Source organism: Sturnira hondurensis, unplaced genomic scaffold (genome assembly GCF_014824575.4).
Source record: "Sturnira hondurensis isolate 20B ecotype Veracruz unplaced genomic scaffold, ASM1482457v3 Scaffold0005220, whole genome shotgun sequence".
NCBI lineage: Eukaryota > Metazoa > Chordata > Mammalia > Chiroptera > Phyllostomidae > Sturnira > Sturnira hondurensis.
Genome location: NW_028077851.1, coordinates 2,330,400 through 2,352,948, shown reverse-complemented (window position 1 = coordinate 2,352,948; position 22,549 = coordinate 2,330,400). Strand labels below are relative to the sequence as shown.

General features: G+C 34.8%; 1 protein-coding gene across 4 annotated transcripts in view; it reads left to right on the top strand.

Moving 5' to 3' along the window:
* The window catches only part of CNKSR2 (connector enhancer of kinase suppressor of Ras 2), a 301,559-nt gene that overhangs the window by 37,602 nt on the left and 241,408 nt on the right, over positions 1-22,549 (top strand). For all 4 annotated transcript variants that reach the window (XM_037046241.1, XM_037046240.1, XM_037046238.1 and 1 more), the window contains exon 2: positions 15,945-16,108. In XM_037046241.1, coding sequence (XP_036902136.1) covers positions 15,945-16,108 — 164 coding nt within the window. The remainder of the gene's footprint in view (positions 1-15,944; positions 16,109-22,549) is intronic.

The window sequence follows — 22,549 nt, the reverse complement described above, 5'->3', positions numbered from 1 at the left end:
GTAACTAAAAAAATTTGTCTTATGATGTCAGTATCCAGTGATCTTACATTATATTTGACATGAGACAGTTTTTAAATTCTGAGAACTGAGTGAAGGTGATGTTTATATATCTTTATCTTATAAACTGTGGTTTGTGAAACTAGGTTTTTGAGCAGTAATTTAATCAGGAAAATCAAGAGAATATTAAGCTCCATTAACTGCTGAGTCCACAACAGTATTAACCTATGATTAAATTATGACTTGGATCTTTGTAAATGTCATCTGAAAGTTAATTCTTAAATTCCTGGCAAGCACTTGCAATCTGGTAAAATATTATGGCGGTTAATTTGTGAATAGAGAAGTGATATTTTCTCTTCAGTAAGGAGTGTCAGATTTTTTTAATTGGATTTAATCGAATTATTTCTTTGACACAGCATTAGCAAAGGCTCTTATTTCCTCCTCCTTCGCTTTCTTCCTCCCCCTTTTCCTCTCCCTACCCCTCTGATTCATATGCATCTCTGTAGAACTTTTTCCTCTTTCTTTTTAATTTTCCAGTATTTCTCATTCTGAGTCACAGGTAGGAATTTGGCATCTGGAAGGGAAAAAAAGGGAAAGCAGTGCCTACTGACACCCTTTTCCATTTCAATTGGCAAGAGGAGAAACCCCACTTTCATAACAGACAGTGATTGAAGTAGACTCCTATCATAATGAAGGATAATTGTACTGGCAGAGGGGAATTATGAGAAATATTAGAAGATTCTCATGTTTTAGGAGCTCTTCAAGAAATGATTAATGATAAGGAAATGAGTTTGTATTCTTTGTGGTTTCCTTTTTTTTTTTGAAGAAATTCACTGTGCTCTTTAATGATTAATGGTAACAGTATTGTTTTCTTGAAGTACATTTTATTAATTATGCTATTATAGTTGTCCCAATTTTTCTTTCCTGTACCCCACTCTGCACCTGCCCACTCTCTAGCATTAGCCCCCTCCTTAGTTCATTTCCATGGGTTGTGCATAAAAGTTCTTTGGCTTCTCCATTTCTTATACTGTTCTTAACCTCCCGCTGTCTACCTTGTGCCTACCAATTATGCTTCTTATTCCCTGTACCTTTTCCCCCATTCTCCCCTCCCCTCCCCACTAATAACCCTCCGTGTGTTCTCCATTTCTGTGATTCTGTTCCTGTTCTAGTTGTTCACTTACTTTGTGGGGTTTTTTTTTTAGGTTCAGTTGTTGATAGTTGTGAGTTTGTTGTCATTTTACTGTTTCTAGTTTTGGCCTTCTTTTTCTTAGATAAGTCCCTTTAACATTTCATAAAATAAGGGCTTGGTGATGATGAACTCCTTGAACTTGACCTTCTCTGGGAAGCACTTATCTGCCCTTGTAATCTAAATGATAGCTTTGCTGGATAGAGTCATCTTAGATGTAGGTCCTTGCCTTTCATGACTTTGAATACTTATTTCCAGCCCCTTCTTGTCTGCAAGGTTTTTTTTGAGAAACCAGCTGATAGACTTATGGGAACTTCTTTGTAGGTAACTCTCTCCTTTCTTCTTCCTGCTTTTAAGATTCTCTCTTTATCTTTAATCTCAGGTAATGTAATTATGATGTGCCTTCGTATGTTCCTCCTTGGGTCCAATTTCTTTGGGACTCTCTGGGCTTTCTGGACTTCCTGGAAGTCTACTTCCTTCACCAATTGGGGAAGTTTTCCTTCATTATCTGTTCCAATAAGTTTTCAATTTCTTGCTCTTGTTCTTCTCCTTCTGGAACCCCTATGATTTGGATGTTGGAATATTTAAAGTTGTTCTGGAGATTCCTAAGGCTTTCTTCATTTTTTTCTGAATTCTTGTTTGTTTATTCTGTTCCAGTTGAATGTTTATTTCTTATTTTGTTCCAAATTATTGATTTGAGTCCCAGTTTCCTTCCCTTCAGTTTTGCTTCCCTGTATATTTTCATTTATTTCATTTTGTATAGCCTTCATTTTGCAACCAAGCTCAATCATTTCTGTGAGCATCCTGATTACCAGTGTTTTGAACTCTGCATCTGATAGTTTGACTATCTCCTCATGACTTAGTTCTTTTTTTTGGAACGTTGACCTCTTCTTTTATTTTGGCCGCATTTCTTTGTTTCTACACAGCTCTTATGTTGTAAGGGGAGGAGCCTTAGGTATTTGTCAGGGTGAGGCAACCCACTTCCCTCTGTTGTGGTGCTGTCTGTGGGGATGGGTTAGAGAGGAAGCAATGCTTCCTGCTTACAAGCTTGCTCTTCTCTCACCCCACTTTCTGTCACTACCCTAGTTTCCCACAAGAAGATTTTGCCCTTTCAGGTGCTGATTGCTGGGTGGGTGAGCTTGTATATGTTCTAGGACCCTGTGAATCTCTCCAGTGGACTCTCCTATGAGGCTGGGAGACTGCCCACTGCCACAAACTCCATGAGTTTTTCCAGCCAGAGGTTTTGTGGCTTTAGTTTCCCCTCACTGGAACCCCAGGTTGTGCAGTTTGACTCATTTCCCAGTGCTTCCTCCCAGTTTATCTGCACTCAAATGGGGGAAATACCCATCCTCCCCTAGCTGCTGCCTTGCCATGAGTCCTCTCTGCCAAGATGATAACAGTATTGCAAAGAATGTAATTAATATTGCTCACTTAGGCTGATGAATTTCTCCATAACTTCACATTTTAGAAAATTAGGAATTTTTCTAAATACCTATCCTTAAAACATGCAATTAGGGATTTATTCAAATAAGCATAGTTACAATTAGTTTGGCATAGCTTTTAGTTAAAATAATTTGTCTGGCTTATACTATAAGAAATTTGATCCTTTGAGGTTTAGAAATTTATAATGACTATTTTTGATCCTTGAGTATTATTATAGATATATTTCCTAATTGGGACTGCGAGGCCCATAAAGGACATGACTAGATACATAGCAACACAGGCCTACTTGTGTTTACTTGTATTTATTTATTTGTATAACTAGTCATCATTATTGTCCTATTTGGTAATGACCTCATAGCTTGTTGGGAAAAATCAAGTCTCTTTTTGCCACTGACAAGCATTGCTCTAATAATGCCCATTTTTACTTGGGAGCTTATTAGAAATACAAAACCTCAGGCCCCACATCAGACCGACTGAGTTAGAATCTCCAGTTTAATCAGATACCCAGATGTTTTGTATGTACATGAAGTTCGGAGAAGCAATGGAAAACCGACATTATTTGGAGTTATATTTTTTAATTTTTGTTTTCATTTAATTCTTTTCTTAAAAGATTTATTTATTTATTTATTTATCTTTAGAGGGGAAGGAGAGAGGGAGAGAAACATCAATGTATGGTTGCCTTTCGTGTGTCCCCTGCTGGGAGTTGGCCTGCAGGGAACTGACCTGCAACCCAGGCATGTGCCCTGACTGGGAATCGAACCGCGATCCTCTGGTTCGCAGGCCCGTGCTCAATCCACTGAGCTACACCAGCCAGGGCATGTTTTCATTTAATTCTTGTTCAAGTACAGTTTTCTGTCTTGTATTCCCAGCCCTGCCCCCCACCCCAGTGGAGTTATATTAGAATTATTTGGTTTCCACATTTTGGTCATTATAAATAACACTGCAATGAACACAGGGGTGCACTCTTCCTATAAATTGCCTAGAAAGAGAATTATTTTGTGGTAAAATAAAAAATATATTTAAAAAAAGAATTATTTTGAAGAGGTCTAATTAATTTTAGAGAGAAAAAGTTTGCTCCTACAAAAAGCCTATATTCCTAGGTCAAGTAAAACTTACATCATAGGCTAATAAAAATATTTGAATTTAATATAATTATATGATATTATGTATTGATCCTGATGCATGAAAGAAAACAAATATAAAATTCAATATATCATCACTGAAGTTTTTCTTAGACAATCCAGAAATGGCTGTGGGATAAATGTAGAATCCTTCTTATCTTGAAAATAAATTCTTATGAATATATTTTAACTTTGTTTTAAATGGCCAAAAGTCATAGCTTTAATTTTGATATTCAGTAAAACTAAGTGATATAAACATTACATGGAAAATACGTGTTAACTGAAAACTAAATTGGGCCTAATATTTAAGAAACTGTTTTAGGAGTCATAAAAATTTAAAAACACCACAGGTTTTTTTGTTTTGTTTTGTTTTTTGCTTAACCCTTTAAATTATTGAATAGTTCATAATGCTAACATTCATTTTTGTTAGAGATATGTGTGTTGTGTGTATGTTTAGCAATGGAGGAGGTTCCAAAAAGTGAATATGAAATGCTGAATGAAGTTTGTTTTGTATTAGGGAAGGATTATCGGAGGTGTATTGAGATTAGGTTTAATAGTGGGTTTAATAGAGTTGCCTGTGTGATTCTCAACTTAATGTGTTTTTTTCCCAGCAAGCTATTAGCTCCTTGAGGGCAGGGACCATTTCTGTTCAACTTTTTGTTCATACTCCTTAAAATAATGCCTAGCTCATAAATAGGCCTTTGATAAATGTTTACTGAATGAATAAGTAGAAGTTGGTATCAGGAATTGGAAAAGCAGTAGGGTGGGGATCCTAATATTAGGGACAGAGAGAGAGTGATTCATTAGCTTAGCAAGCTAGTTAGTCAGAGAAAAATCATATAGAAGTATGGACTGTATAAGAATAAGGAACAGATAGTTGTGGATTTAAAAACCAAATTTAAATCTGAAGAAATCAAGAGTAGTAAGGGAAGCCTGGGGCTGAGATAAGCCAAGATTGAATGTATCTCCAGAAGTAAAGTTGGATCAACAAGTTTTGCCCTTTTCAGTGATATGACTCAAGGGTTGTCTCCCCCACCCACCATGGGAGACTGCTCCCTCCTGCTCATAGGCATGTCCTCCCTGAAGAAGGGAATAGCTCCCTGCATGCAGACAAAGATGAGTGGTTATTCTTGTGCTACTATTTCTTCAAAATTTATTTGCATGGCACTTTAATACAGTTTTTTTCCCTCTTGGTATATCTAGTGTACAATTTTTAATAACATTTGCACATTACTAGAACAATTTCGGCATGTCTTATACCCAATAATATTGTTTAGATGTTAAATGAAAATATTAAAAGTGATGGCAGCTATATTAAATCCCATTGCGATTAGGCAAATTACACTTTTGTGATAAATTATTTAACTCGGGTTAGATATTATATTGATGAATTCCATGTAAGATTTAGTGAATTTAGTAAATCATTGCTTTTTATGGTTTATTTGTGGTTAATAAAAGGAAAATTGTGTTTCTATTAGACAAATTTGATTTCACATGGACATATAGTGATCAGATATAAAACAGTAACTTACAGTTGTGGCTTTCATATACCTCCCCAAATGCTTAAATCTAATTATTAAATTTAAAAGTAGCACAGTTAGGCTATTTAAAATTAACCCATTGACTTGTATTTTTTCTTGTAGTAAAATGTGTATCACATAAAATCTATCATGTTCACCATTAAAATGTTTAATTATAAAGTGCACATGACATCAAATTTACTATCTTCACCATTTTTAAGTGTAAAGTTCAGTGCTGTTAAGGATATTCACATTGTGTTACCATCACAACCATCCATCCATAGAACTGCTTTCATCTTACAAAACTGAAACTCTGTACCCATTAACCACTAACTCTTCATTTCTCCCATTCCTTAGTCCCTGGCAACTACTATTCTACTTTCTATCTTTATGAATTTCACTACTCTAGGGACCTCATATACATGGAATCATACACTATATGTCCTTTTGTGACTGGTTTATTTCACATAGTATAATGTCCTTAGGGTTCATCCACATTATAGCTTGAGTAAGAATTTCCTCCTAAAAGCTGAATAGTATTCAATTGTAAACCGCATGTTGTTTGTACCTTTGTCTCTCAATGGACACCTTTTGGCTATTGTGAACAATGCTGCTATGAACATGAGTGTACAGATATACTTTTGCGACCTTTAATTCTTTTGGATCTATACCCAATAGTGGAATTGTTAAGTAATATGGTTATTCTATTTTTAATTTTTTTAGTTATTACCACAGTGTTTTTCATACTGGATGTAACATTTTGCATTTCTGTTAACATTGCACAAAGGTTCCAATTTATGCACAACCTTGCCAACACTCATTTTATGTTTTATATTTTATTTTTATTTTTTTCTTTGAATAGTAACTATCCTAATGAGGATGAGATGGTATCTTATTGTGATTTTGACTTGCATTTCCCTGATGGTTAATGATGTTTACCTTTTCATGTGCTTATGACCATCTGTACATCTTCTTTTGAAAAATGTCTGTTCAAGTCTTTCGCCATTTTTAAAATCAAGTTATTTGTTTTGTTGTTGTTGGGTTACAGGAGTTCTTTATATATCCTGGATATTAATCCCTTGTCATATTTATGATTTACAAATATTCTCTCCCATTCTGTGGGTTGCCTTCTCATTTTATTTATAGTGTCCTTTGATGAGCAAAAGTGTTTAACTTTGATGAACTTCAATTTATTTTTCTCTTTTTGCTTATGACTTGTACTTTTTTAAGTCAAAAGTCTGTAAATATACATTTCAAGATAAGAATGACAGAGGAGTCTTTCATTTTAAATTGTCATTAAATTAAGTTAACATGTAGTGTGTAACCTCAACATATTTTAGGTACCTGTTGGCAAACTATCAATTTCCAAAGATGATTCAAATACAACCACCCATTCATTTTTTACAATTACAAAAGAGAAACCCTGTAAGCTATTTTCTCCATACAATTACAATATCTTTTGACAAATTATAACAGCTTTAAAACCAGTAAATATAAATATTTTCCTTACTTAATGTTAACCAGTTATTATTTGATATAAAATGTAATTTTTTGAAAAATATATCTTAGCATTGCTGTAAGAAATAGTACAATGACAACTTTTATGTATTTAAAGAATTTATTGAGGATGGTTTTCATTACATTACACAAGGATTTCTTCCCAGAAGAAATCTTTTTTTCTGCCTTTAGTGCCAGGAATGGGTTGGTTTCTCTGAAAAACTGGCTTGCTTTTCTCTCTATATTTCTTTTTTTAGTTTTGTTTTTTAATTTTTAAAAAAAGTTAAGTTTTTTATTGAATTTTGGGTGTGACATTAGTTAATAAAATTACATAGGTTTCAGGTGTACAATTCTATAGTGCATCATCTGTATATTGTATTGTGTTTACCACCTCAAGTCAAGTATGAATGTTTTTAACTGATCCTTTTTTCATCTGCATTAGCTTCTAGATCATTAACAGTCATTGTTCTAACTTCTTCCACACTTTAGTATTAGTAGGTCTAATATTCTTCATTGGTATGGATTTTTTATTGTATTTTCCCATTGTTTCTGTGTCCTCATTTTAGACTATTGTATTTCCCCTTAATCATATTTTTCCTCCTTTAACTTGTGCTATCATGCTAAGTTTTGTCTGATTGTATATATGTAAATAGTGTACTTAAATTCCTTTTTTTAAGGATTTTTTAAATTTCCTTTTGTATTTTAGAGAGAGGGTGGGAGAGAGGGAGAGGAACATCAATGAGTGGTTGCCTCTCATGCATCCCACACTGGAGATCTGGCCCACAACCCAGGCATGTGCCCTGACTGGGAATCGAACCGGACACCCTTTGGGTTGCAGGCCAGCACTTAATCCACTGAGTCACACTTGCTGGGCCCTTTTGATATAAAGCTTGATTTAAATATGGCAAATGTATTTTAAAACAATGTCTTTAAAATTATTTTTAAATATTTTTCCTGTCTTTAAAATTTTAACAAAAATATTTTTGGCATGACTTTTGGTGTGATCCAGATGGTCAGTTTGGGAACAATCTTTTCACCCCTTTTCCACTCCTCCTAATTTAATGGAGGCTTAAAGGACAGGGATGTGGTGTCAGAGGGACTTGGATTTAGACCTTTCCTTACTATTTATTCAGTAGTGGGATCCTCTAAATCTCAATTTTATTATATGTAAAATCAAGATAATGATATGTAATTCCTCAGATTCTTCTAAGGATTAAATGAGAAAATATCTGTGAAGCACTTTAAATGGTGGTTGGCATACAGTGAGCACAATAAATAAATGAAAAGGATTACTGTTAATTAGCATCAACTCTTCAATTGAAAATGATGGAATGCTATGGCCAGTTTAGCATTTTCTAAAAGAAATTAAGACAGTAAATAAGAATACGCTTAAAAGCTGTTCTTCATTTTCTGTTTTATTTGGTTTGCTTGGGGTTCCTTGTGAAAAGAAATCATATACCCTTTGTTAAAGAGCAAATGCTTACTTGTAGAAGGTGGTAACTGAAGTATGGCACTGAAGAACATAAGAGGAGTTCTCAAACAGCATGTATTATATTGGTTTCAGTGATACATAAAAACTGTTTGCAGTGTTTCCCCTTTCATTCATTTGAATGTGGATTCAAATAGAATGCTGACCAGGTACCATGCACTGTATTCAATTCATCAGCATATCCTAGCATGAAATTCAGTCCTTGGTAGGTTTAAGTAATATTTTTTCACATAGCTCTGGAAGAGTGTGATTTTTATTAACCATTTTCCTATATTATCTCCTCTTCATTTTAATAACTGTATTTTTCTATCAGCTCCATTTATCCCTTTCTTTTTGCAAACATGTAAATCCAATTTATTGTTAAGAATTCTGTTTTTCAGTCTTGAAATAGTCTGATGGTATCAAAACAGATTGGTCTTCAGAATCCTCTGGGATTAAGTTTTAATTCTTGCTTTGCCAGTCACTTACTGTGTACACTTACGATGTTACCTAATCTTACAAGTTTTAGTTACATTTCTCTCTGGCTGCACTTCCTCAGTTTTCTTTGCAGGTTTGCTTCTACCAAAGCCTTTGCATTTTGGAGTTTTTAAGGTTCAGTTATAAATCCTCTCTTTATTCATATTCCCTAGGCAGACTTGGTAACAGTTGTGGCTTCAAATTTTTACTTGTGTACCAATAACTTTCAAATATATATCTCCAGAGCAGACCTTAATTTTGACTATTCAACATTACTCCCTGGCTGCCTCAAACAAAGGAATTATAATCCTAGTATGTTCAGCAGGAAAGAAACCACTTCTCCTTTGGTGTTTCTGTTGTCTGTGAATAATGTCACCATTTTTCCATTTCTGTGATTTAGAAATATACGCATCATCTTCCTTCCCATGGCCTCCTCTTCCTTATACATCCAATCCAACACCAAGTCCTGTACATTTTATCTTCTTTCCAATTTATCTCTTCTTTTCCTTTCCTGCCATTATCCCAGGATAAGCTATCAGCATTTTATACCTAAATTACTTCAAATGCTACCCAACATGCCTCCTTTTTCACAGCCTTCAATTAATTTACATACTACAGCTGGAGTAATGTTCACAGAACACTTTTATTTTAAAAAAAAGTATTCTTTATGTGACTACAGTTGTCCCAATTTCCCCCTTTGCCCCCCTTCCCTAAGCCCCTTCACATAGTCAATCCCCACATTGTTGTTCATGGCCATGGGTGATGCATATATATTCTTTGTCTGATCCCTTCACTTTCTTTCAGCCAGTCCCACCCTCCCTCCTCTCTGGCAGCTGTCAGTCTGTTTCTTGTTTCTATGCTTCTGATTCTATTTTGCTCATTAGTTTATTTTGTTCCTTAGATTCCACTTATAAGTGAGATCATATGGTATTTGTCTTTCATTGCCTGGCTTATTTCACTTAGTATAATAGTCTCTGTGCTATCTATTTCCAGCCCCTCAGTACCTTCTCATTTCTCTCAGGTTCCCAGCCAGGATTCTGAACATGGCCTACAAGACCCTGCATCATCTCACTCCAGACCCATCTTTTCACCCCATCCTGCTCTAGTCTTTTCCTCATCTCTGCATTTCAGCCACACAGACTTCCATCAGTTTTTCAAATATATACTGTTCCTTTTGTAGCACAGAATCTTTGCATATGTTGTTTCTTTGGTATATTATTCCCTCTCTACTCCTCACCTTCGCCTAGTTAACAGTTGAGCTTATGGATCATAGTACCATCATCGATTCTTCAATTAAGCCTTCCATTCCTGATTTCCATATCAGTAGATGCTAAGTCTCCATTTTTGTCTTTCATAGCACAGTGTTTTTTTCTCCATAACAATCATCACATCTTGTGTTTATACATCTATTTTGGCAATTAAATGATTAATGGTTGTCTTCAACGTAGTAGTATAAACTCCATTAAGTCAATGGCCATTTCAGTTTTTGCTAGGCATTTGATTCCCAGTGTCTAGTGCATAGTGGTCACCTCATTAACTATTGATTAAATGAAGAAATGACTGAATATGTGTCAGGTGCCTACTGTGTGCAGTGCTGTGTGGAGGAGTTCATGATGCTATCCTTTAGGACTCTAGAGTTTATTGGGGGAATAAGACACTAATGCAAAGATTATAAAGAAAGAGCTCAGGTAATACATACCATTGAGTGTAAAAATCCATAGATATTAAGAGAAGAAAGGTCCATCTGATTCCATGTGCAAGACAAGACAGGATTTCAGCTACTAAATATGTGAAAAGGATGTTCTGGGTAATAGTAATCACATTAAGTAAAAAGTTGAGTTGTTCCAGTTAGCTATTTTTTAGGATATGTGAATTTATGACTGATAATGGTAGAAAGATAGGGTAGGGCCTGCATTTGGAGGTCCTTGAATGGAAGAATAAAAGATTAAAACCTTACATGTTCTTAAGCTTCCTTAAACAAACAAGCAAAAAATTGATCATCTATTAAATGGTAAAATGAAAGACATCACTAATTCCCAGGTTTGCAACTGATTTTTCATGCTTGGTCTAACTATGATTTATATTAAAGTTGTTGTTCTGTTAATAAAATAGTAAGGACTGTCAAGACTTGCAAAGAGAAAACAATTTCAGTTTTAGTTAAAACTGTGCTGCAATTGAACTTCAATTTGGGTAAGAAAGTATGATCTTTAAAAAATATTGTATGTAAATTCTTAAGTATATAATAGCATTAAGCTCCATGATGATAGCAAACAGTCTTCGTTTATTAAACATGATTAAATCATTTTAGGCTTTGTTTTAAAAATTAAAATATGGACCTGTAGAATAATTATATATAATATTTAGTGATTATATTATTTTTAAAGAGTATTTAAAATTTTTTGTGAGCTGTCCTGAAAAATCACTTTGAGAAAAACTGTTTGATCAGCTGGTTTGCCATGTTCTGCATACAAAATTATAAAAATTACAAAATTATGAAACCATCAAAACATTGTTTTGTGCAATGTGCCACTGCTTTTTAAAGGTTGCTACCTCATATTACCATATATCAGTATTTTAAAATTGAACGGTTTTAAACAAATTTAGTAGTGTGTCTGTGGATTACTTTGTCCTCTTTAGTTGGCCTTGATATAGTATATCACTGGATATATTGTAAGTACTTTTTGTGAATATACTGATTTGATACGTCATAATAAACACTTAACTTTATGTAGACAAATCTGTGTTTTTCTTTACTGTTTCTGGCTTTGGTTTCATATGGAACACAGTTTTCTCTGGTACGTTTTTATTTTTTAACATTGAATGTTATCTGCTCTGTGGTTGGCACTGTCTCCTAGTTTCAGTGATGATATAGTTCTCTTCCTTACATTTGTTTTCTTTTGGTCATTTAAATAGGAGAGTGGAATTTTAAACCAGATAAAATTTACTCTGGCTTAAAACATAGAACCAGTAACAGATTGTAGGGAGGCTGAATTGTTTTGCAAACTGGAACAATTGACATTACCATCTAATCAAGGTTTTTTCTTTTTCTCTGTCTTTTTTTAATTGTTAGAGAAAAACATTAGGTCTGAAATTAATAGAAATGGTAATGATAAGTATAGTGGGGCTTGGCATTCCAGTAAGTCCTCTGGAGGCCACAGGGCAGTGATCGATTTCCTACTGCATGCACCAGTCTGCTCACTCTACATCATACTTTCTCAGACAGAATTCTATTTATAGCCTCTGAGTTTTGCCAATCAGCAGGGTGAAGGAGTCTTTTCAAAAGTAGTTAAATGCATTAGTGCACATAGCCCCAAACTTAATAGGTACTTAATAAAGAGTTTTTGAACAGAATGCTATAAATTATTTTTCCCTGGCCTGGGTATTTTATGTCAAACACTATGATAAAATAAATTCAGAAGGAAATTTTTAGTTTAATAGTATTTTCCAAGTGTCATATAACCTATAATTCATTTGTAATTTTTAAAATTTTATTCTTTAAGTTAATGGAATAAAATTGACTTTTTAGATGTTAACAGTTTCATGAGTTCCAACATATGTATAGATTTATGTAACCAACACCACAGTTGGCATACAAAACAGTTTCACTACCCCCAAAACTCCGTTTATAGTCACAACCTCTTTATATTCCCAGTCCCTGGTAACTAGTGATCTGTTTTCTGTTGGTATTGTTTTGCCTTTTTCAATATGTAATATAAATGAATCATTCAGTATAGCTTCCTTCACATTGGCCATTTTCTCTCAGCATAACATCTTTGAGATCTATCCAAGTTTTTGTGTATATCTGTGGTTCCTTTTTATTGCTGAATAGTATTCCATGGTATGGATGCCCCACAGTTTGTTGTTCTTTTTTCACATTATATCTCACTTGTTAAACCAGATATTGTCTATTTTTATTAGAATTTAGAATTGTCTAGTGACATAGATAGTTTTGAAGAAAACTTTTTTTGGTTGAACAAAATGTAAAGCTGAGTATAGTAAAAAGCAGAGTGATGGCCAACTCTTATCTGAATTAAATCAAGAGTTTATATGGCTATACCACCCCAAAACTATGTTGGAATTGTTAAAGAAAATTTTAACTACATAGGTTCTATAGCAAAATCTAATTTTTCTCAAATTATCCAGGAATTTGATTTATTATTATTCTGGGTATCTAAGTAGCCTGTACATTTACATGGATCAGCCCATTTTCCAATAATTAGAATACACTAAAATGTACTTATTGTTGAAATGCTACTGAAGTTTATCATTTTTAAATGGTTTAGGAAGTACCACTAGATCTTAAGTACAAATTGCCTTTTGCTAGATTATTTATCATTATATGTTCTCCTATGTATATAAGAAAAGCATGGTTGTATATGCCTTCTGGTTGTTTTTATTATAGAAAATGCTTTATTGTCTATAGTGGATGTCACAATTAATACCTGAATGCTACTTGACACTGACATACAAGATTCCCGCCCCCTGCAAAAAAGCCTTAAAGCTTAAAAAAATTAAAGATCTTTGAATTTTAACATTTTGGCAGGAGGAGTCATTGAAGTTTTTGAATCAGGAAGTGACTCAATCAAAGAGCATATTTAGAGATGTGACAGTGATAGACTGGGCAGACTCATGTCAGCAGGAGCACGTAAGCATCAAGGCAGACTACAGCATGACTAAGCTGGTGACAGTGAAATCAGAAATGAAAGGGCAAAGCAAGAGCTATTTTGAATGAAGAAATGTTTCTCACTAACTGACAAGGTAAGAGATTAAATTAGGGAGTCATTCAAGATGGTTCTGAGACTGCAAAAAAACAGTGGTACAAATAGAGAAATAAATTGCTTAGGGAGAATGAGGTTGGAAATGAGGCAGTTGAATATGGTGTTATTGGTCATTAATGATTTGGAAAAAAAGCAGTGTCGATGAAAAAAAGGGGCTGAAAACTAGCTTAAATTTAAGATCTTTTGCCTTGAATTATTCATGTATTTGAGGAAGCAAAAGGATATTGGATTGATGCACGTTTGTTTCAATTTTCTAACCTTATCTTGCAGGAGGGACGCAAGTCCTCACAAATTCACTTATGCTGATTTTTGTTCTTTACAGTAAATACTGAATGGCAACAGACCTCTAATGAATGAATTTACATTTTTATGTTTTTGCTGTAAATATTAGGGTGTTCTATTTTTAGATAAAAGTACATGTGTTATGTACAGAATGATGTGTAAGGTAAAATTTCCTGGAGCATCACTACACATCCTCTAACACCCATTTTAAGTAGGTTTTTAAGATTTGTTTAAAAGATTTTATTCATTTCTATTTTAGAGAGTAGGAAAACAGAAAGAAAGGCGAGGGAGAGAAACATCAATGTGTGAGAAAAACATGGGTCACTTGCCTCCTGCACGCCCCCAACCTGGTTGGGGACCTGGTCTGCAACTCAGGCATGTTCCCTGACCTGGAATTGAACTAGCAACTTTTCAGTTTGCTAGGCAATGCTCAACCCAATAAGCCACACCAGTAAGGGAGGGATTTTAAGATTTTGAACATTAAATATAATAATTTGCATATTCCATATCTCCCACATGATAGTGGATTTATTCATTTTATTTCATCTTTCTTCTGTAGTATCATTGATATCCTGAAAATTTGTTCATCCTTAGAATATCTCACAAATGTCACCATTTTGTAAATGTTTCATTATTTTTAGAACCTCTTTTTAGATCCATGATTTTTGGTTCATTCCTCGTTTTTGCAGCTGGTAGAAAGCAGTATAATTTACTGAAAAAGGCAGAGACATGTTGTAGTAATGATTTCAATCCTTTTTTTCTACTGTTTTAATACATGGTCTTAGATAAAATAGTGTATACTTTATTTAATGTTTTCAATTAAATAAAATATAGTGCAAAATAAATAAAGTCATAAGTGTACAATTTTATTCATGGTAAATTTGTGAGGTTTAGAGTATGGATCAAAATTTACTTGCTATATTTACTTTTTTAAGTTTAATATTTATTGTATTTTTCCCATTACCAATTAGTCCCGTTATTCTCCTCTACCCCTAGCAATTACCACACTGCTGTCTGTGTCCATGGGTCCTTTGTCCTTTTTGCTCAACCCCTCCACCTGCTAATTTCCCCCCTACACTAGCTGTCATCTCCTCCATCTATGAGTCAGTCTCTATTTTGCTTATTAGTTCAGTTCATTAGATTCCACATATGAGTGAAATCATATAATATTTATCTTTCTCTGACTGGCTTATTTCACTTAGCATGATGTTCTCCAGGTCCATTCATACCATTGCAAAGGGTAAAATTTTCCTTTTTTTTTAATGGCCAAGTAGAATTCCATTGTGTAAATGTCCCATAGTTGTTTTATCCACTCATCTACTGATGGACATTTGGGCTGCTTCCATATCTTGGCAATTGTAGATAACACTTCAATGAACATAGGGATGCTTATGTTCTTTCAAATTAGTGTTTTGGGTTCCTTAGCACATATTCCCAGAAGTGAGATCACTGAGTCAAAAGGCAGATCCATTTTTAATTTTTTGAAGTATTTCCATACTGCTTTCCACAATGGCTGCACCAGTCTGCATTCCCACCAACAAGGCAAAAGGGTTCCCCTTTCTGCACATCCTCACCAGCACTTTTTGTTTATTGATTTATTTAATGATAGCCATTATGACAGGTATGAGTAATATCTTATAGTGATTTTAATTTACATTGCTCTGATGATTAGTGACATTTGGCATCTTTTCATATGTCTACTGGCCACCTGTATATCCTCTTTGGAGAACTGTCTATTCAGGTCCTTTGCCCATTTTTAATTGGTTGTTTTTAGTACTTTATAAATTTTGTAAGTACTTTATAAATTTTGGATATTAACCCCTTATCAGATGTATTGGTGGATATGTTCTCCCATTCTGTGGTTTGTATTTTTATTCTGTTGATGATTTAATTTGCTGTGCAAAAACTTTTTAGTTTGATGTAGTCCCATTTGTTTATTTTTCTTTTGTTTCCCTTGTCTGGGGGAGATATACCTGATAAAAATTTCTACAGGCAATATTCAAGATTATACTGTGTATGTTTTCTTCTAGAATTTTTATATTTTTGGGCCCAACATTTAAGTCTTTGATTCGTTTTGAATTTATTCTTGTGTGTGGTGCTTTTCTTGTCTTATTTTTTCTATTTGTTTGGTTCAACTTTTCTTTTATTCTGGTCTTCCATGTTTTTCTTTTGTAGGTCTTGATGACTGTTTGCAGCAGTATATTAAGAACTTTGAGAGAGAGAAGATCAGTGGAGACCAGCTGCTGCGCATTACACATCAGGAGCTGGAAGATCTGGGGGTCAGCCGCATCGGCCATCAGGAACTGATCTTGGAAGCAGTTGACCTTTTGTGTGCACTGGTAAGTACATAAAACTGGCAGGAAGGGAAATTTCATTTTTTCTTGTTTTTTCTCCTTTTTAATTTTTTTAATTCTTCTCTTTTTGTTTCCTTCTTTTCTTCTCTTCTTAAAACTAATTTAAATGCAAGTAGAAAAAAATCTCCTAATTCTCAACCAACTTTGTGTGATATTTTCCTCCTTCATTGAATTTGCTATATTATACAGTACCAAATTACAAATTAAAGAGATTTATAACTTAGCTGTTGACATTATATTTAGCTACTTGAAAAAATTAAGTTAGAGGTTACCAAAGGAATTTTCGTAGCTACATTTAGGATATTCAATTGTATATAATCAATTCCCTTCTAAAATTTTTGGTTTAGGATCATAAATAACAATCCTATTTTAGAAAAATCACTCTTAAAATAATCAAATTATTTATATGTTCTTATGTATACATCCAATGAATATTGCACCTTGTATGGTTACTTTTGTATGTTGAAAGAGCAATGCCTAATTAGACAAGATAAATCAATGAATTTGTACTTCAGAAGTTGTTGAAGCTATAGATTTTGGAGTATCAAGGATATGGGGATTGAATCCATAGAGAAGAGATCATCCAAGGAGGTCCTGCAGAATACTAAAAAAAAGACAAAGCTTGACACTCAAGCTGAGTAGGAAGAAGAGGAGGCCAGCAGACACTGCTTACAGAGTAGTCAGAATAGAGTGAAAAACTATAAAAGAGTTGTCACAAAACTAATAGTGAGTATTGTTTTCATTAGGGAATATCAGTAATGTCATCAAATTTAACAAAAAACTAATAGAATAAGCAAGAAAAAAAGACCTGTCTGAAAGCAGTTTCTAAGAGTAGAATCTGATACCATATTGATTGAATAGCTCTTCTCACACAAATATTTCAGTTTTACTTTGTCATTTCCTCAGAGATATTTCCTGATCACTCCCTCACCCTTGTTTGATCTAAAATTAACCCCCTATTGTTAATCTCTTTTTTAACCCCATGTCATCTTGTAATTATATATTTATGTGTATGTTTATCAGTTTAATATCTATTCCTTTCACTAGACTATAAATTATGTGGGAAAAGTGACTATCTTTATTGAACACCCAGCATGTAGTACAAATGCCTACCAAGAGTTGATGCTGAATAAATTTTTTTTGAAAGTGGTAATGAAGGAAACTCGATAACATTTTTCACATGCTAATTTGGGGATCATTTTATTTCCCTATTCCTGAGATAAGAGAAGTCAATTCTGAGCAGAACACACATGTACACTCTATCCCTTATATGAATGAAGTCACAGAAATCATGCCCGAAATAAACCAGTACTTGGGGTAAGTTAAAGGTCCACAGTGTTTTTGCATACTACTCTCCAAAACTGAGTCAGAATGTCAATGAAGGTGCAATAGAAACATCTTGGAAATTAGCAACTAATCTAGCAATCTGGTTTGCCACATCTTCTATAACATCAATAGTTAGGTGTGTCAGAGTTTGAAGTCCAGGGTGTATGTGTCATAAGCAGTGCTCCACATAGACGAACCACTTGAGTGCTAGACTCCTAAACTGCCAGTTTAAATAAGGAAAGATTGATGATTGCAATGTTACCTACAGAGAGTCTGGACCTGTAGGCTTTGGAGTTTGGCCCATGAACAAGCTCTGCTGACCTAAACTTACTTAAAAGGATGACATCAAAGACATATGTGTAGACCATTTTGATGTTTGAGCCATGGAGCTATGGCAAATCCCTTCACATGCTGAGCTTTAATCCTTCTGCAGTTGTGGTTTAAGCACTGTAGTACTACATCATTTTCTGGGAAAACTTCATTATGTGGTTGAGCTGTTCTGGAAGTTAACACAGAAGAAAATAAATCAAAACACTAAATTCACTCTTTTGTGTTTATTTAGCAATAAATTGCTCACATTCCCCAGAGAGATCAAATATTAAACTTCCTTTTCACTACTTCCTAGTGGTTGTACATTAGCAATTTCACAGTGTAGATATCTTCCAGTTTATGCAACAGATGTTTTCCAGTGAATATAAATTAAATTACTGAGCTGTGAATTCTGATTTATTTCTCTATTCCATTATAAAATCAGGAGGTGAGATCAGATCCTGATTTTATAACAAGCTCAGGTGACTAGACCAGAAGTTCTGCCATTAGGAATGGGGAACTACGTCTTGTCTCTTTGACACTGTAATGTCTCTGCTGGCCTATATAATTTTCTTTACATTTACTGTATTTATTCTTTCAACTTTTAAATATTCATATTCAAATAGTGCTACCAAAGGGAATACAAAGATGAAAAAGGCATAGTCTGTGCTCTCAAGATGTATGCAGTCTAATAAAGGAGACAATGGTCATTAAAAGATAATATAGATTCCACCCACCTTTTCCCATTTCCACCCTCCTCCCATGGCCTTCACCACACCACTGCCTGTGCCCAAGGGCTAGGCATATATATTCTTTGGCTAATCTCTTTATGTGCTTTTGTCCAGTTCTCCCAACGCTCCACATATGTAATAGTGTCAACAATAAAAGAAGCTGTAAAATGTCACTTCATTTACTTGGAGAAATAATAAAACATTCTTGAATTTTGAACACCAGAAAAAGGATAATTTGATTTAAAGACAATCCCAGGAGAGTGCATAAGGAAATGATGAACACTACTGAGGGATTCAGAGAGTGTAGGTGGGGTTTGTTTGCATTGGGACTTTCAAGATGAATAGATGTTCACCAAACAAAAAAGTTGGGGAGAATTTATTTAGGCAGAAGAAATGTCATATGTAAAGACAGTTGTGGAAGAGTATAGTGTGTTCAGAGGGAAATGAGAATTTTGATTTGGCTAGTAGAGAGTAGGAGGTGATGGGAAGAAAGGTAACTTATACTTCATAACACATATGAAGTCTTTGCTTAGATTGTTTGGTCCTCCAGTACACTTCCTGTCCAGTGCTTAGCACATAGAGGATATTAAATTAATGTTATGTTATTGCATAAATTTCTCTGCCTTTCTCCAGAGAACTATTACTTTTTCTCTTGCTTACACAGCCTCTGACTCTGAAGATTCTGTTCTTAGTATAAGGAAGACACAGAGTAATTATCAAATTCCTTTCTTTATTTTAAGCTTTGTAATATTTTCATCTGCTGTGTCTTAAAGTTATTCCTGCTGGGGAATAAATATATGAGAGCTGATGAAAACAAAAGCTCTATTTAGTAACTTGTTCATGCATTCAAATATACATTTATTAAGTACCAACTATATTGTTTATATTCTGTTATTCTAGAAAGAAATGTTCATGATTTGGAGGTTTAGCAACTCTTTCAAGCTGTTATGCTATTATTTAATATGCTTAAAAAGTGAGCACAGTATACTAACTGAAAGAGTAAAGCATAAATAAAGTATAGAGAGTTTAATGTATAGCCTTTAATTTCTGTTCTGACAATACACTTTTTATTGGGGACTATAATGAGTCATTTATGACAAGATAAAAACTGTTTTCATTTCATTCTTCATGTACTTTTCATATAATAGGCATTTGCAGGAAAATTTTGATGTCTGCAATTGCTAGGATTTGTTTCTTTGCACCATAATTGCTTGGTTCATTTATCCAAGTTGTTTCTTAAAAAAAACTTCCTTAGAGACAAAAAACTGTACTTGAACAATAATTAAATAATTTTTTAAAGGGGGGGAAGTTTCTTAGAGCAATCCTTTTAGAACTTATTCATTTATAAAGCAATGTATTATAAAACCTAAACTCCTGCTATATGCTATGTTCAAATGAAGAGCTCTGAATAAAATAGCATTGACATTATAAAATATGTAGTACCAATATTGAGGTTTTTAGTTATGTGTTTAATGAGAATTTGCCACTAGTGAAGATATAGCCACCTCGATTTTCTAAAATATTAAGTGTGTTCCTTTATTTCTTTTGTGTGTTTTTGCATGCATATAATTGAAAGAGAAGAACAGTATGAACTTAGCACCAGTTCCTTAATATTACACAGGTTATGTTGAATTAGTCTAGAGTTAAAACTGATTCCTGGCAGACATGTTATTGGCCCAGTATTTGAACAAATAGATAACATAACACAAGGAAAATAGCTGAGTACATTGTATGTCCAAGCTTTTGTTTTCTTGATATAGTCCTTTCTATAAGAACAGTAATGCTTAGTTTTCCCATGCATGTCCAGTGAAAAGCCAGCCTGTAATGAATAAACCTACATTTTTACAGAGTTCAGGTCGTACATACCTCTGGCCAAATACAGAGGGTTGCTTCATTTACTTAACGCTTCTTTACATGGTAGGAAAGGGAATGTGATTTACTGGTGACTTAGCGAGTCACAACAAACCATCACCTTTCATGAAAGAAATAAGAAGATACTTGTGTTGACAGTAACTTATTTTGAGGTACTTACAACTGAGAATTGTGATGACAAAATTAACTCAAGAGATCACTTAATTCATCCCTTTTCTTAAAATAGCACCACAAAAAAGCCTTTATATGTAGATTAGATTGTAACCCACTTTTATAACTCTTCTTGAATTTAAAAAATGCTTTTGAATTATCAACTTAATTAAATTTGTAAACTAGGGTGAGTTTTAAGAATTTCCCTCTCTATTTTCTACTACATATCTTTTAAAAAAATTCTCCTCCTGTGTGCTCACCAAAAGTCTAGTCTCCTCCCCTCACTCGTGTGCAACCCTCTCCATCCCCCTCCAGTAACCTGCATTCTGTTCTATCTGTGAGATTGTGGGGGGGATTTTTAATATATTTTATTGGTTATGCTATTACAGTTGTCCTATTTCCCCCCCTTCACACTTCTCCGCCCTGCATGCCCCTCCCACCCACATTCCCCAACTTTAGTTCATGTCCATGTGTCATAAGTTCTTTGGCTTCTATATTTCCCATACTACTCTTACCCTCCCCCTGTGTATTTTCTACCTACCATCTATGCTACTTATTTTCTGTACCTTTTCCCCCTCTCTCCCCTTTCCACTTCCCTATTGCTAACCCTCCATGTGATCTCCATTTCTGTGGTTCTGTTCCTGTTCTAGTTGTTTGCTTAGGTTGTTTTTGTTTTTGTTTTAGGTGTGGTTGTTAATAACTGTGAGTTTGCTGTCATTTTACTATACATGCTTTTTATCTTCTTTTTCTTAGATCAGTCCCTTTAACATTTCATGAAATAAGGGCCTGGTGATAATGAACTTCTTTAACTTGACCTTATCTGAGAAGCTCTTTATCTGCCCTTCCATTCTAAATGAAAGCTTTGCTGGATAGACAACCTTGGATGTAGGTTCTTGCTTTTCATGACTTGGAATACTTCTTTCCAGCCCCTTCTTTCCTGCAAGATCTCTTTTGAGAAATCAGCTAACAGTCTGATGGGAACTCCTTTGTAGGTAACTCTCTCCTTATCTCTTGCTGCTTCTAGGATTCTCTCCTTCATTTTAATCTTGGCTAATGTAATCATGATGTGCCTTGGTGGGTTCCTTCTTGGGTCCAACTTCTTTGGGACTCTCTGGGCTTTCTGGACTTCCTGGAAGTCTATTTTCTTTCCAGACTGGGGAAGTTCTCCTTTATTATTTGTTCCAATAAGTTTTCCATTTGTTGCTCCTCCTCTTCCCATTCTGGTACCCGTATAATTCGGATATTGGAATGTTTAAAGATATCCCGGAGGTTCCTAAGCCTCTCCTCATTTTTTTGAATTCTTGTTTCTTCCTTCTTTTCTATTTAGTTATTTCTTTCTTCCTTCTGGTCCACTCCATTGATTTGAGTCCCAGTTTCCTTCCCATCACTATTGGTTCCCTGTGCATTTTCCTTCGTCCTTCATTTCACTTACCATAGCCTTCATTTTTTCATCTAATTTGCAACCAAAGTTAACCAATTCTGTGAGCATCCTGATCACCAGTGCTTTGAACTGTGCATCTGATAGGTTGGCTATCAGTTCATCGCTTAGTTGTATTTGCTTTGGAACTTTGATCTGTTCTTGCGTCTGGGCCATTTGTGTGTGTGTGTGTGTGTGTGTGTGTGTGTGTGTGTGTGTGTGTGTTGTCACACCTATTATGTATGAGGGGCAGAGTCTTAGGTGTTCACCAGAACAGGGCAACCCAAATCGCTGGGTTATGACCCTGTATGTGGGGACAGGGTCAAAGAGGGGACAGTGGTGCTTGCTCAGCTCTCTATCAGATTTCAGTTCCTTCTACCGCTTCCCACAAGCAAACTGGGCCCTTCTGGTGCTGATTCCTGTGTGGGTGGGCTTGTGTACATTCTAGGACCCTTTGGTTCTCTCCAACGAACTCTCCTGTGAGGCTGGGAGTCTCTCCCCATGCCTCAACCCCCACAGGTGGTTTCAATTGGTGTTTTGAGGCTTTATTTCCCCGCACTGGGACCTTGGGTTGCACAGTCTGTCTCACTGCCCAGTTTCGCTTGGTTTATCTGTGGGCAA